Raw genomic sequence first — 14,829 nt, 5'->3', positions numbered from 1 at the left:
ATCACTTTTGTTTTTAAGCAGTTGCTGCATGGAGAATTTCAATGTACTGTTTCTTTTTGACAGAAAGAAAGGGATTCTACAGTGTGCTTATGTAAGCACAAATATGAGGAAACCGACCAAAATGAAACAATTAGGGAGCACTTGAGAACTGCTCCAAAAATGTTCTTGGAAGTACATTTATGCCACCAGCAGAAATTTCTTTTTCAGAGGATACACACATGTAAAACTGTGTCATCCAACTGTATTAAATATTCTTATTTTGCGTTGAAACTTCAGACTCTCTCTTGATTAAAAAAAACCCCAAGCCCTTTCCCTTCAGACACGGACCCCAAGCACACCTTAGTAGAAAAAGTCAAGTGAATAACAATGAACTGTAATCTCTAGTAGTGAAATTAGAATTAATAGTCATTTACCTTTAATGTGTTAAAGTGATACATTTTCACCACAAAAATGCAAACATGCAATAAGGAGGGGGGAAAAAAGTTTTTTTCCTACCTTTACATCTGAGAAGTAGGTTTTCAGCATATTGGAACTTGGGTACCGGGTGTAAAAGAACATGAGCTTAGCCTTTTTCAAGTGATTGGGTGACAGACCTTCCTGCATGTAGGATTGAATTAGTCAAGGAAAATGCTTTGCTTGAGAATAAAAGCTGGTTCTGAATATACACGGCTAGCAAAGTGCTCCTTCGAGAAATGTTCTGTAAGGACCGAGTGACAAATTGTTAACATTCAATTTGCAGCTCTTTAGAACTGTAATTATCTGCAAAACAACTACATAAGATATGTGAGGATACATAACATATATTGTCTCTCAGTTCATTCTTGGTGTTGGTGGCAGGAATTTTTCAGGTTTAAGGTTTGTGTACCATATGTATGTTCACTTGTTGCTAAGGAAACAAATGCATGAAGCATGTGCTGCAAAAAAACTTATCACAAGATTTTTCTTTCGTTTGCAATTCCAATTCAGTTTATTTTTCTCTCAGCACTGAGCAGTTTATATCATATAATGCTAATGCACATGAAACAATCAGAGGTGCTTTATGATTCTGAGCAATGTTTCATGCAATAACATATTTTACCTTTTTTCTTTAATGCCAATATAATTCAGTATCTTGAGTTACTCTCTCTAATCCTATTATTCCTTTGCCTCAATGACTGGCTTTCTAATGAAAGCTAAATTTCTTAAAAAACCCCCACAACCTTCTGTAGTTAAAAAAATATTGTCTGGTTCTGATTTACACAGTTAACTCCTCGGAGAATGAAACTGTATTTGGGGCTAACTAATCAATAAGTGTGGGTTAGCAGATCAATAAATGGCCACTTACCCTATAAGGAGGCCTATTTATCCTGGAAACATCATTACCTTTTAGATCTGTAAACAGAAGCAACTAAAACAGTTCCCAAGGGAATGTGAATCTAACCATAACAATCTAGGCTTTCTGATTTTCCCCCAGCTTCTTGGCACTCTTTTGTGTGCTGTGTGCTAGGATGGCTTTGGTCACATCTGTGCCGCAGGCTGGCCCTGCCATTTCCTCAGCAAATTAATGGCTTTATAATTTATCAGAAATGAAGATGCACGTGGAGAAAATCAATGTGGTCTCCACAAGGTCAATTGAGGGTCCTTCCCAGAAGCTTCTCTGAGGACTGTTTTTCCTAAAGACATTCAATGAAAATTTCACTATTTCACACCTTATGGTGGAGAAAGGTCAAACAAGTTCACAGCTATTCTGCAGCGGAGGTGCCTTCACCTTACAGAGCCGGTAACACAGGAGAACAAAATGAATAGCTCCAGCTTGCAACCTGGGAAGTTCAAAGAAATGTATGCCGACAGGCAACAGACTATTTAGGATTGTTCTGTTAACCGAATATCTTTTCTCGATCTACTGAATTGAGTCAAAATATGGTTATTTATTCATGTATTATTCATACATGCAGATGCAGTTGTAGAAAGAGAAGGCTCATTTTTAGACTGAAAATATCACATTTTTTTAAAATAGCCACTGAAAATAGTTTAAAAACCTCTTCATTTACAAAAAGTGCACTGAAAACAGCTCAACCGAACTTGTGTTTTGTTTTAGATGCTTAATGATTCCAAAGAAGATAATTTATGACTGACATACTTCTTGTGCCAAGAGAAGAGTTGAAAGAACCTCCAGTTACCTCCATTAGACTGATAGAGAAGTCTAAAAGAGCATTACATTCTGCAGTGCCATCTGTCAAAACGCATAAGTGAAATAATGGTAGCAAGCTGTCACCTATTGCTTAGTGATAAGAGTTTTAGACAAGTCAGAACTTCTACACCAGAAATCCATTTAGTTATACGATTCCACGGGAGGACGGGGACCAACCAACCAACGCTTCAATAAGTAAAGAAAAATCCTAAGTCTCCTTAATTTATAATTCCCCTGAAGCAGATAATATCTTGATATCATGTTTGGCATTTGGTCCATTTCGATGGAAGCTAAGATATGAACTTAAACTCTCCCCAAGCTTCAGTATTCACTGGATTTAAGCATATTAAACAGTTGTTTAAGTATTTTGATTCACTTTGTATTTATGATTTTTCCTTATTTTTCTGTAATAATGCTAAAGGCTATTGATATTGAATAAAACACATATTGAAAGATGTCCTAAACCTCAAATCCCCAGAAGTCCACTTTTTAAATTAGAATTATGCTTTCCTGTTAAGCACTTGGGATTCTTAAAGTGAAATCTAGCACACTGTAAATCTTTATGTCTTGTGCCTAAGATTAAGGTTATATTGTGATGCCAGATAGATCGCTAATAAACTATTAAAAATAGTTAATGAAGCACTTAAGAGCCAACTCTTAGATAACCCATTGCTATTTCAGTGTAAAACTGAACTGACCAATTGGTTAATTTCCCTTTTAAGTGCTTGTGCTGAAAAGCAACTGTTCTTCCAAGAAAGCACTAGCTGTTTCCAGGATACTTACACACGCACAATGACTCATGATGGAATAGATTCAGTAAACATACAGCTGTACTGAACACGAGCTAAGCCCCATTCAAGGCCAGGAAAGAAAATGAGCACAAATAAATATTAAGGAGGTAAAAGGAAAGGGGGGGAGGGTGCCGAATGGAACGCAAACAAGCTCTGTCCCAGCAGCTCATGTGGCTTGCCTCAATTCTCTTAGCCATAGCTTTGTGAAGACAGATGACATTCAATTCTATGTGTAATGCAAAATAGACAATAACTGCTGAAACTTGAGCCAGCTGCCAGGTGTAAAAAAAAAGAAAGAAAGAAAGAAAGAAATGATAAATCCATAAATTAATGAAAGACATCTGCTCAGGAACATAAAAGATCAGAGAAACAGTGCACTGCAGCTGAGCCTAAAGCAGTGTTCAAACAACCTGAGTCTGAGTGTTGTGTATTTACAATGTGCAATATAGCCTTACCTAAAACAACAGCAGCAGCCAAAAGGCAAATGTAAGAAATAGGAAGTGGGGGTGAGGGAAGGAAACGTATGTACACTCGCTGTGTGTTTTAACTTACACTACAAGTAGACTCTTGCACCTGATTTGTGCCAAAAAGCAAATGGGCTTAATCCACTTGAGTAACTACCCTCTTCTACTAAAATATTTTTATGTGACGATAATCTTCTGTTCCTCTCACCTTCGCTTCAAATTCCTGAAAATGTTCTATTAGGCTTTTGTACCATATATTGGTATTGGATGAGGAGAAAGGAGAAGGAATCTGCCACTTCAGGTAAAATATCTGTAGTTGTAAGGCCAAGTTGCTGCTTAAATTACACAATGGTTGCTTTTTTCAGCATACCTCTAAATTGCTAGGAATATTTCTGCACGTCTTAAAGAACCTTGAAAAAAGAAGCTGGTCTGAAAGTATACTGGCATTTCCCAGGTTTTATCAACAGCACAGAGTCATCCAGCTTGCTATACAATTGCTTACTTTTTTAAAGTTTAATTAGTTTAATTCTAGTCAGATATAGTAACTCCTCATTTCAAAATGTGGTAATTCACTAATTGTAGCTTTCACATATTGGACTGAGAAACTTGCCCCGGTTGGATTGGAATTCTATTTAAAAATTAAGGATTTTAAAAAAGCTTCACTAACATTATTAAAATCTTCCTTCGGTGGAGAAAATGCTGAACATCTTCACCTGTGCAGATGTCTTAACGGCACAAAAAAACCTACTGTTGTGCTTCAGTTTGACATATGCAAATGTTTTGGGGCTGAACAAGGCTATTTTTCTTGAGATGCAAAGAGGGTGCATGACAAGGATGATCATGCAGAAAAACAATTGGCTGTCTGTTTCTTTTAGCATTTGAATAAAACTTAATATTTGATTAAACAGATTAGTTTGCAAAGATACAGAATACATTCATGACCAAGATATGAACTCACCGTGCAGGTGCATCTTATCTTGTTTAGCAGAATACACAAACATTAACCATTTCCTTGCACAATTCAACAAGGCTGGTAACGATCAGGTGCATTTTACAAATGTAGGTTTAAAAAAAAAAACAATAAGAGGGACTGGTTCAGGGTTTCAGCCTACTACTAAAACCTGAACTTGTCTGTATCTGCTGATCTTGTGTTCTTATCCTGGCTGTATTGTCCAGAGAAACAGATGTTGCTTTCTGTTGTGAAGGAAGAACTGCCTCTCTTAAGAAACGTATTCTTTATATATGCACATTGAACCATGTGAAATAAAGGGGCCAAAACAAAGTGTAATACAAACAAACCGCCATACTCTCTCCCATATGCCTTCGCCTAGAATAAACTATAGGCTGCATGGACAAATGGGCAGTTGCTAGAAAAATATCACCACAATAGAGTTGTATACCGGTGTGCACACTTCTGTATAACGGGTATTTGAGAATCTAGAAGCTTTTCAAATATATTTGTGTCCAGGCTGCAATAGTGACTAACTGGGAGAGTCAGAGTGTCAAGGGAATAAGGTGCGTGGGGAGAAGGGAAAGCGGCACCCACATTAATACTCAGTTTCCCCACTGACTAACCTTCAGAGTGGCACTGGCTCTAGAGGAGTTTGCCTGCACACCTTCTCCATCAGAAGTAACATGCTGTGATAATGGCTGCCAGTGAGAGAGAGGAATATAATGCGGGGGAGGGGGTGAACACTGTAGCAGAAAGAGGGGAAGACAGAAACCAAACAGGACAACAGAAACAGCACAAGTTCCAAAAATACTGACTTGCACTAGAATAATAAACAGAGTGGGTCATACAGAGTTATAGCCAAAGGAAAGACTAACAGCTTATAAACACAGAATGGTTTTTCCTTTTCAGTCCCCCTTTGAAGAAGTGAAAGATTTTTCATTCTTTTTTCCAGGAGGAAAAGAAAGCTACTTTTACTGAAAACAAAGTAATATGCCACCACATTGTTAGTCGGCATTTACCGAATTTTGGCCTCAGCTACACAACTGGGGCTCCTGTTGACTTCAATATAAGCTGCTCTGAGTGCACCAGAAGGTAGAATTTGGAGGAAGAGGGGATTTTATAATCCGAATTAGTAATTTTTAGTGTTTATGGAAGATGCTAGCTTTACACTGAAATCCATTTTTAATTCACACAGAGGATACTGAATGGACAATGACAGTGCATGTTTCCCTCACAGCCCCAACAATGGGTATGAACCCCAACTTGAAGAGATCACCTCTGTGAGATGAGAGGCTACTTCAGTCTCCATTCCCATTCATGATTTGGTCTTTAAAGGTTTGTCTACGCAGCATTTAAACACCCGTGGCAGGCCTCGGTCAGCTGACTTGGGCTCATGTGGCTCCGTCTGCAGGGCTGTAAAATTGCAATGCACACATTCAGGCTTAAGCTCAAGCTCTGGGGGCCCATGGGGCGAGGAGAGTCCCAGAGCCCAGGCTCCAGCCCAAGCCCAGATGTCTACACCTGCAGCCCAGCCTGGGCCAGCTGCGGCTGTGTCGCAGGTCTTGTATTCCAGTGTAGACATACCCTCTGACTGCCATCATAGTTTCCATTTGTGGTGCTTTCAAAATGTGAACACTTGCCTTCTAGGACCTGGACTGAGATCAGCAACACATTTCACGTAGGCCAGCAAATAGTCATTAGATGGCAAAAACTTTTGATAACACCAATCCAGGCTGGTTTTGAACCAGTGACCTACAGGTGAAGGGTTCTTTGGGCCTGAACCAACACACCCTGACTCATGTCAGTAGTCCTTTTAAGTCAAATTGGACAATTCATATAAGTGAGGACTACTCACATGAATAAGAGTTTGCAGGATCCCTGCAATTAATTTGCGGAGGCACTCTTGCCCTTAAAAAAAAAAAAAGGTATTTACAATTAATTTCATCCGTCAAAATTATTAACCACAAAAAGATACTTATTGATAATACAAGCATATACCTGGCATCTGCCTCCACTGCTATTATTGGAAAAAGGACAACTTCATCAATAGCACTATTATTACTCAAGGATGGATATGGTCATTCAGTTATGATTGCCTTCATCAACTTGGAAAGGAAATTAACTATAGCTAAGACTCTATACTTGTGTGATTGCCTTCTGGAGAGGTCTTATCATAGGTATAAAATATAATTGTATCCTTCATTGAAAGTCCTCAATTTAGCATTGGGCAAATATCACATTTTATCCACATTTAGTCATTTAAAAAAATAAAGAAAATCTTCTGACCATACCAGAACACACATTAGGGGAACGGGGAGGAGGAAGAGAGGGGAAGGAGTGTAATTGCTCCAAAAAAATTCCCAAAAGGACTAGTTTACAGAAAATTAATATGGAAATAGCTGGATATGCCTAAATATTAGCAGAGCTGTATTTTTCAAAAGCCTGATCCGGAGCTAAAAAGTTATTTAAACCAAAAAAAAAAAAAAAAAGGGGGGGGGGAGGGGAATGTCCTGTAAATGTAATACAGCTGAAGTTTTATATCTAACTGTGCTCTCTAGCTTTCCAAAATAATTTGCTTTGTGTATGTTAGGACAAAAGATTTCTGTGTACGGCTGAACAGAGGTTAATCATGCATAGCAGGCAGCTGCACAAGGGCTGAGGAACAGACCTCTGGGTGGGGGAAAGAAGTTGATGCAGCTTGAATACATCAGTACCTGTATCTTTTGTGTTTTGTTTGTTTACTCACTTGAGATCCGAACTGAAGATTTACAACCAACCAACTGTTTGTTCTTTCTGAGAGTCGGGAACGACACTGTTAAAATGGGTCGGGCTTACTTTGGCTTTAAGAGGGAGAAAAAAATCGTTTGGAAGGTTAAGTGTTTTCAGCAGGGAGACACTGCTGGATAAGACGTCCCATTTCCCCCCATAATAAAGGGCCCAGTTGTGGAGCCCTTACCTTTGTGAGCACTTACTCACGCAAGCATTGCTATTTACTGCATTGGGACTAGCCGGGTGAGGAAGAGCTCACCGACAGGAGGGAAAGTTCCACACAGCTGGGCCCTGAAGCTTCTCTTATTTTCTGTCCTAATTGAAGCAAATGTTTTACGGGGGGAGAGAAGGAATCTGTTTAAAGTTCTCCCTGAAAATAGGCCAGGCAGGTGATATAGGGAAAGAGCAGAACACTCTGGGTGAAGCAGCGCTGTTCATTACCTGATACTTTATTTAATCACTACTCTTACAAGTCCTCGGCTCCTCCATCTTAGAATGTCCTATTACCAGAAATACTCTGTATGAAAGCATTGCATACAATTATGTATGCAGTGAAGTTTGTCTTAAGTTACCCAACAAAAGAGGAAAGCAAACTTACACAGATTGGGCCTGGTATTGCAACCGATTATATTTTTTTTAGAAAAGGATATTGCACTTCCCGAGTAAGGTGAGATTTCAGACATATCTTGTAGGTCACCACACTCAGACTTTATGAGAGACAAAGAGAGACCTTCAGCTGTGCTGGGAGGGTGTGCTGGTGAACAAGGATGGTGATTCATATGGTGCGACGACATCTTGGTCCTCAGACTCGTGGTCTCCCTAGTTAAGTCTAAGGATTCTGGGGAGGCTCTATCTTTCCCTGGAAAGGAGGCAGATGGAGCACCTAAGGGATTCTGAAATGGGTATGCCATGAGGGGAAGCGGAAAGGGATGGCGGAAAGAAGATGTGGTGAAGCCCGTGGTAGCTGAGAGTGGAGATTGATGCAGAGAAGCGTGATGGCCACCAGGCGGTGGGGCTGATGCAGATTGGTCAGATGAGTTTTTGCGAACTACAAGGGGCAGTGCTTCTGTTTGGTCTGTGGAATTAGGCATCTGCACATTGCTGAATGTATCTAGTGGGTTTGGAATGATGACATCACCGAAGCACTGCAGGCGCTGGTTTGTGGTATGGAAGTTGTGGTTTTCCCCATTAACTGCAAATCTTGCTTGAGGGATTTGAAGAGGTGGAAAGACCTGAGGAAGCTGGCGGGAGGGCTTGGATGAGAAAACTTTAACCACTGTGTCCACAACTTGTGACATGGCAGTGTTCAGTTCCTGTTTCAAGGTCTCAGCCAAATGTTTGCCTTCTGGATGGAAAGCGTTTGGCCTGTGTTCTTTTTCCTTAGGACCTTCTCTTTTCGGCTTATTTTCGGCTATTTCTTGTTCCCTGATCAGGGCTCTTGCACGATCAATGAACTGCCCTGGGTCTAACTCACACATTTCATTATCTGACCTGCCAACAGAATCCCTTGCTCGAGCATCCATGATTTCTGAACGCATGCTGTCTTCAGACAGGTTACCATCTTCATCATTTTCGGAATCAGTGCTGTCATAGATTTGGTAGAACTTTTCCTGCAGCTGGCGCAGCTGTTTCTGCATGTCCTCCAGCTGCTGTTTCAGCTGTCTGCGCTCCTCTCGCTTCTGTTCTTTTCGAGCTGAAACCAGCTGCTGGAAACTCTGTTGCTGCTGTTGAGGCAGCTTTTGCTTGCGTTTGTTTTCTCTGTAGCTTTCTCGGGGACTTACAGACTGTGGAGCCATCTCTCTTTCATTTTCATTGCCCCTTAATGCCACACTTGGGGAATGGCTCATACCCCGAATTATATTCTCAACCCGGGCGCGCTTAGCTCTCAGGTGCTCATCACATAACCGATCCATATCAAACTGGCTCATAGCAGGCCTGCCAAAAGGGGAAAGACACTCTTGGGGGCTGTCTCTTGAAGAGTTGCTGCATACATCCTCCTGATGTACTTCTGAGCCTGTACTAGAGAGACCGCTGGCTTGGAAACTGGGCTCTGTGCCACCATTTTTGTTCATGTTATTTTTCAACAGCTGGGAAATTATGGTTGCTCCTGGAAAAGGCATCATGGCATCTTCATATGAGTTCGCCCTCTTCAGCAGCTTGCGGAGTACATTTGACTTTTCCCCATCTGCATGCTGCACCACTGAATACTCAACATCCTGCTCTGAACCTTGGGGATTCATGGCACTAAAAAATGTTGCTCTTGCCTTTGCAAAAAATGCAGATGCTGTCCCTACCGTCCTTTTCACTCCAATATCAACTCTTCTTCTCTTGGTTTGCCTGCTTAAGAGGGCTGTGCTGTCATGGTCAGGCATCACTGGACTGTTATTGTGCCATCTTCAAAAGCTTGTCAGCTGGGCTCAGCTCAAGAATCCTGGGACCCTGGCCAACAGAACAAAAGGACTGATGAATCATTTTCTTTAAATTTCTCCAAATTTCCTGACCTCAATCCTGAATAAAATGCAAAATGCATAGGCTCTGGGATTTATGGCACATTACAATTATTGCAATGTATTATGCACTCTGCTTGAAATGAAACATTTTTAAATATTTCTGCTCCACTGGTTTAAGATGGATTAAGATTTAAAAAAGCAAAAACTGCTTAAGCACCAGTAATATGATTCTCTTGCACAAATGCCTAAAATGATACTGTTTATCTTCAGAAGAAACAGTAGATTAGAAGAACACAGCCTCTGACAACCAATTGATTAAATTTAGGGTATTGAGATACATGTTACAAAAGAAGATGAAAGTAGTCCTTATTTAAGATTTATTGTTAAAACAAGAAGCTGTATAAAATTTGGATTAAAAAAATATCAATTGCAATGTAAAAACTGTAATTGTGTTTTCTAAGACTAAAAGAAAAGAACTGATAAACAAACATCCGAAGGTCAAAATAACAACTTTTACTTAATTTCACATAGGGTGATGTATGCGTGAGTGAGTGAGAGAAGCATAGAAAACATACACACATTTAATACTTATGTTGCAAAAAATCTCTTAAATCATTAAGGCAGCATTTATTCAGTGAAGCAAAATGCATTAAGATTTTCTTTAAATGGTCAGGATTAGTATATATATATATATATATTTTTTTTTTTTTAAAAAGAGAAAACAAAAATGCTGAATATCATTAATATAACCTAGCAGATGCCATTGAATTGCCATTGTGGTGTTTTAAATTCTCCAAATACTCTGCCCTTTTTGGTAACTTATATTCTCAAAGTAAATCCCAGTGCTAAAGCACGAAATGTTCACATTTCACAAGCTATGATATAGGGCATTACATTGTTTGCATAAGCAAAATCAAGGCATTTTTCAGTGTTACAGCTCTGTTTTAAAACAGGCTCCAAAAATAATATCTCATATGCCCAATGAAGCCATTCTTATATGTTACATTTTGGATACACAAAATCCTATTTCCTGTGACATGCAAAAACAGAAGAGAAAAAATATGGAAAGATGAAAGAATATAACATCAATCAACTGCATGAGAAAGGAAGATACCTTCTCTTTATATGAACTCTCATTGTTTCCCAGGAACACAGTATAAAAAGATAACACTTCCTTGCATTTTATAAAAGGTTCTTGACATAATTTGTGACTTATTAACTAGTGATGCTAAAAGCACATTGCACATGAAGTGCAATGTTTCTTCCTGTTTCTTAAAATTTAACACTATACTAAATAACATTAAAATATTTTTCACGCTGTGTTTATCTAACATTAAACTTCACATTTGCTTAGCAGTGCACAATCTTCACAATAACAGGGTATATTGCCAAAGGCAGCATGCAGACTTTTTGGAATTGCTCCCATCTCTTTCGGTTCACCTGTAAAAACATCTACGCGCTCCCTAGGACTGCATCTGTGGCTAGTTTTAAAGAATGACTATCCATGCAAACAGGAATAATTTCAGCATGAAATAATCTGTAAAAATCAAGATAGTAGGCAGTGCTTAGATTGAAAAAAAAAAGTATTTAAAAATGCTGTGTTCAGTCTATGGTCTTTACCCGTGTATTTTGGATATGCTAAAAGAATTTTCAGAGCTTCTGCGTTAAAGACTGTTACAAAAGGAACATGATGCTTGTTTATCTTACTGACTCCTTGTATCCAGGAGGGGAAAATAAAAAATAAAAATTCCCTGAATTCGAACTGGAAATCTAGACCCAACAATTGCTGCCAGCACTCTGTGCAGAAATTGTTGTTAATATAAAAAGTGCATGAAGCAAACTAGGTTATGGAATTAAAAAACAAAAAAAGTCACACGGCAAATCACTGTGGTCCCAATTCTGAACCCTTACTCATGCTGAGTCGTGTCTTCTTCTGCAAGTAATTCCACTGGAATCAATGGGATTACTCACATAGCAAGATACTATTCATTGCAAGTGAGCGTGGCAGAATCAGGTGCTGATTGGTGGGGCATTTATGAAGGACACCATCATGCTTCCATCAAAGTCAATGGCAAAATGCCCATTATCTGCAACAGGGACAGGAACAGGACCTAACATCCCAGGCCTTCTTATTGACAGTTAGACTGGAGCTGAAAGATGATTTTCATACATGAAAAGCCAAATTCTCTACTGGTGAGAATGGATGACTCCACTCAAGTCACCGGATGGCATTCATCTACACCAGAAGAGAATATTGGCCCAATAAGAAACAGGGAGAACGTTTTCATTCCTCTTTAAAGTATATGAGTTTGCAAGCTACATGAAATAGCAGCAAGGAAATGTTAAGAGCTTTTGCCTTGGTATGTAAAATATCCCACAGGCATTATAGCTTCAAAATAGCCATTACCAAGAGGAAAAAAAAAACCTGTACCATGTGCTTTTCCTTCCTTTGCTGTATAGTGAAATTATGCTTGATTAAAATCCAGCAATACCTTCCCAGACTCATATCAAAATCTAATGTCAAGTTTTGTGTTTTATGCACTTCCTAGCGGATTCTGGGCATCTGAACAGAACTTCCGTCTCTCTTGCCCAATCTCAACCAAGGACGTACACAAAGAGGGCCTGCTGTATCCTTGAGGCAGTGACTCAGGAAATAGGTTGGCTGAAACAGGTCATAGGGTCATCGCTACGCATCCTTCCTCCTGAGCTTCCATTTTCCTCTCACACAAACCATGCATTAACAACTGCTCACTAGCTCCCTTCTACCACCATGAGGGAAATCAGTTTTCCCTTAACATATTGGAGGTGCTCTGGAATGTGGCACCCTTTTTCTCTCCCATTCTTATTGGAGGTTGAGGGTGCTTCTCTCACCCTATGCAGTAAATATTTCTGGGTTGCTCCTGGTATTCAATAAAGCCTACGGGGTTTCTGTCTTAAGATGTGCACTATTCTCAGTTTAAATAACGAGAAATACTTCTACTTTATCCATTGAATTATATCGGCTCATATCATTGGCTTAAAGGGGCCAAAATGAGTTCATGTCCAGAGGAAAATAGAACACAATGGACAGTAGAATGCAAAATCCAATTCAGCAAGAATGTGTTCATTGGATATGACACAGATATTATAGGAAGACTTTAATACTGGAAAGAAAAAATATTCCTACTTTGTCTGCATATTTCATCAGCACTATATTTCCTACATACATGGTTGTTTCTGTGTACACCCATTCAGGAATCTATATTTAGAGAATCACCTACTATAAGCCATTTTTTATGTAATTTTTTTAAAAAGGAAAGGCAATTCTTCAATTCTTTAATTTAAAATCGTTAAGGTTTACTTTGTATTACAAGTCACTTTTGACATTTCCTCTCTGCCAAGTGTATTTTTCATTATATCAACCCTAAACACATATGTCGTTCCATGTAGGGGCCTGATCCTGTCAGGTGCTGTCCGCCTCCTGCAAGATAGCGAACATTCTCAGTTTCCATGGACTTCAATGTGAAATAAGGTGCTCAGCACCTCTCTGAATCCATCCGATAGAGTAGCTTATATTATTCTACCTACCTTTAAAAAATTCTCATTACAAGAAGTTTAAGAATGGATCTGTAATAATGGTCAATTTCTGAATAACGTAACATCCACAAGACATGTATATAATCAATATCCATTTACATGATTAGGTACAAACCAATATAACATAAATTTGCAAACAGCTTTCTTTCCAGATGTCTCAAGGATTCATTGTCCTAAAATCTATTAATACACTTGTCTGTAGAATGGGGTATGATGTCAGGTATTTTGCTATAGTTGTTGGAAAGAAATAGAATTATGCAATATCTAGTTTGATAATTCATATTAGATATAATAAATATTCTAGATTATACATTGGATACTAGATACCTAGTCTAGTTTAATCCAGGAAAACTTCTCTATAAAGTTCAGTAAGTATGACAAGCTTATTTAAAGTTGAATAGTTGTGAAGGAATCTGTACTGACAACTAAAGCCTTTGGTACTCAATTGATACGAAATAACCAACTGGATAAACAGTACCAAAGCGCTGAATATGAAGTATATTCACTGAGGAATTCCAGGGGAACATCATCCTGCAAAGCTGAAAATTGTTCATTCTGTCTTTTTATCAGCCAACTACTATCTTTGCTCAGGTGTCTGCAAGTTTGTTCTCTGCTTATTATGCTAATACATCTAAAGAAATTTAACATATTCTTGATAATAGGGACATTCAAAACTTTAAAATGAAAGGGTTATACTGGACAAGATTTTGGTAGAATAAGCCAGGGCACGTTAGATGAAAGCGATTTCAGACAGTCGTATTCCCCCCGCACCAACACCCCCTGACGAAAAGATAGATACATCTGAAGAACACATTACACTTCTATATCATGAATCTGTTTTGGTGCTAAAAATCACTCCACTGCACTACTGAGAAGTACAAAGTGACAAATTCTTTTGTGTAAAATTAATAATTGTTCCTTAGCAATAGTGGTTTTCTACTAATTTTTGGAACGGTTTTCATGGACATTTTCAAATAGGGTGACCCTCTTTGTCAAGAATTCTCTCTCTTTTTAGCTGAGATGATGTTATGGAGGAATTTTAAACAGAATAGAAATAATTAACAACTCTAGGTGCACTAATAGCTCCTTTATTAGGATTCCTCCACACCAAAAAGTAAAAAATTTAAACTAATTAACTGTGGAGCTTCCTGAGCTAGTCTTTATCTTAAAACTGAAATACAATCCCCCTTTAAGAACATGGACACGTAGGGCCCAATCCAGCCCATCCACGGAAACTCCTGTGAAGCACTGAGCAGCCTCAACTCCCATTGACTGTCCTGGGAATTGAGGTTACTTGACACATCTCAGGTGGTACTCAGCATCTTACTGGTTCAGGCCTTCACTGTTTTGAGGCGAAACATACCCTGTGGTCATGTATCTGCAGGTTGCATTAGTTAGATAAACAGTTTGTCCAACTGAGAAAGAGACAACAAGCCTACCCGTGGTACAAAAATGTCACTACTATTCTCCTTACAAACCAGTTTTATGTTCTTCATGAGCAGTTAAACAATCATTAAAGTCCACATGGAATCCATGCATGTACCAAGCTACAGGATTCACAAGATTCCTTCTGTAAACTCAACTCAGGCTACATTATGCCGTTAAATCAGAATGTTTGAATCAAATAGTCAATACAGTATACTTAGGGATAGACTAA

At 38.9% G+C, this 14,829-nt stretch overlaps 1 protein-coding gene across 11 annotated transcripts in view; it reads right to left on the bottom strand.

Annotated features, from left to right (window-relative positions):
• The window catches only part of PROX1 (prospero homeobox 1), a 57,665-nt gene that overhangs the window by 36,697 nt on the left and 6,139 nt on the right, over positions 1–14,829 (bottom strand). For all 11 annotated transcript variants that reach the window (XM_065589458.1, XM_065589453.1, XM_065589460.1 and 8 more), the window contains exons 2-3: positions 7,797–9,585; positions 496–603 (exon numbers count right to left, since the gene is read on the bottom strand). In XM_065589458.1, coding sequence (XP_065445530.1) covers positions 496–603; positions 7,797–9,518 — 1,830 coding nt within the window. In that variant the 5' untranslated portion in view covers positions 9,519–9,585. The remainder of the gene's footprint in view (positions 1–495; positions 604–7,796; positions 9,586–14,829) is intronic.

The sequence above is a fragment of the Chrysemys picta genome, chromosome 3 (assembly GCF_011386835.1).
Source record: "Chrysemys picta bellii isolate R12L10 chromosome 3, ASM1138683v2, whole genome shotgun sequence".
NCBI classification, from domain to species: Eukaryota; Metazoa; Chordata; order Testudines; family Emydidae; genus Chrysemys; species Chrysemys picta.
Note: the sequence above shows the minus strand (reverse complement) of the source record. Positions and strands in the feature narration are given on the sequence as shown.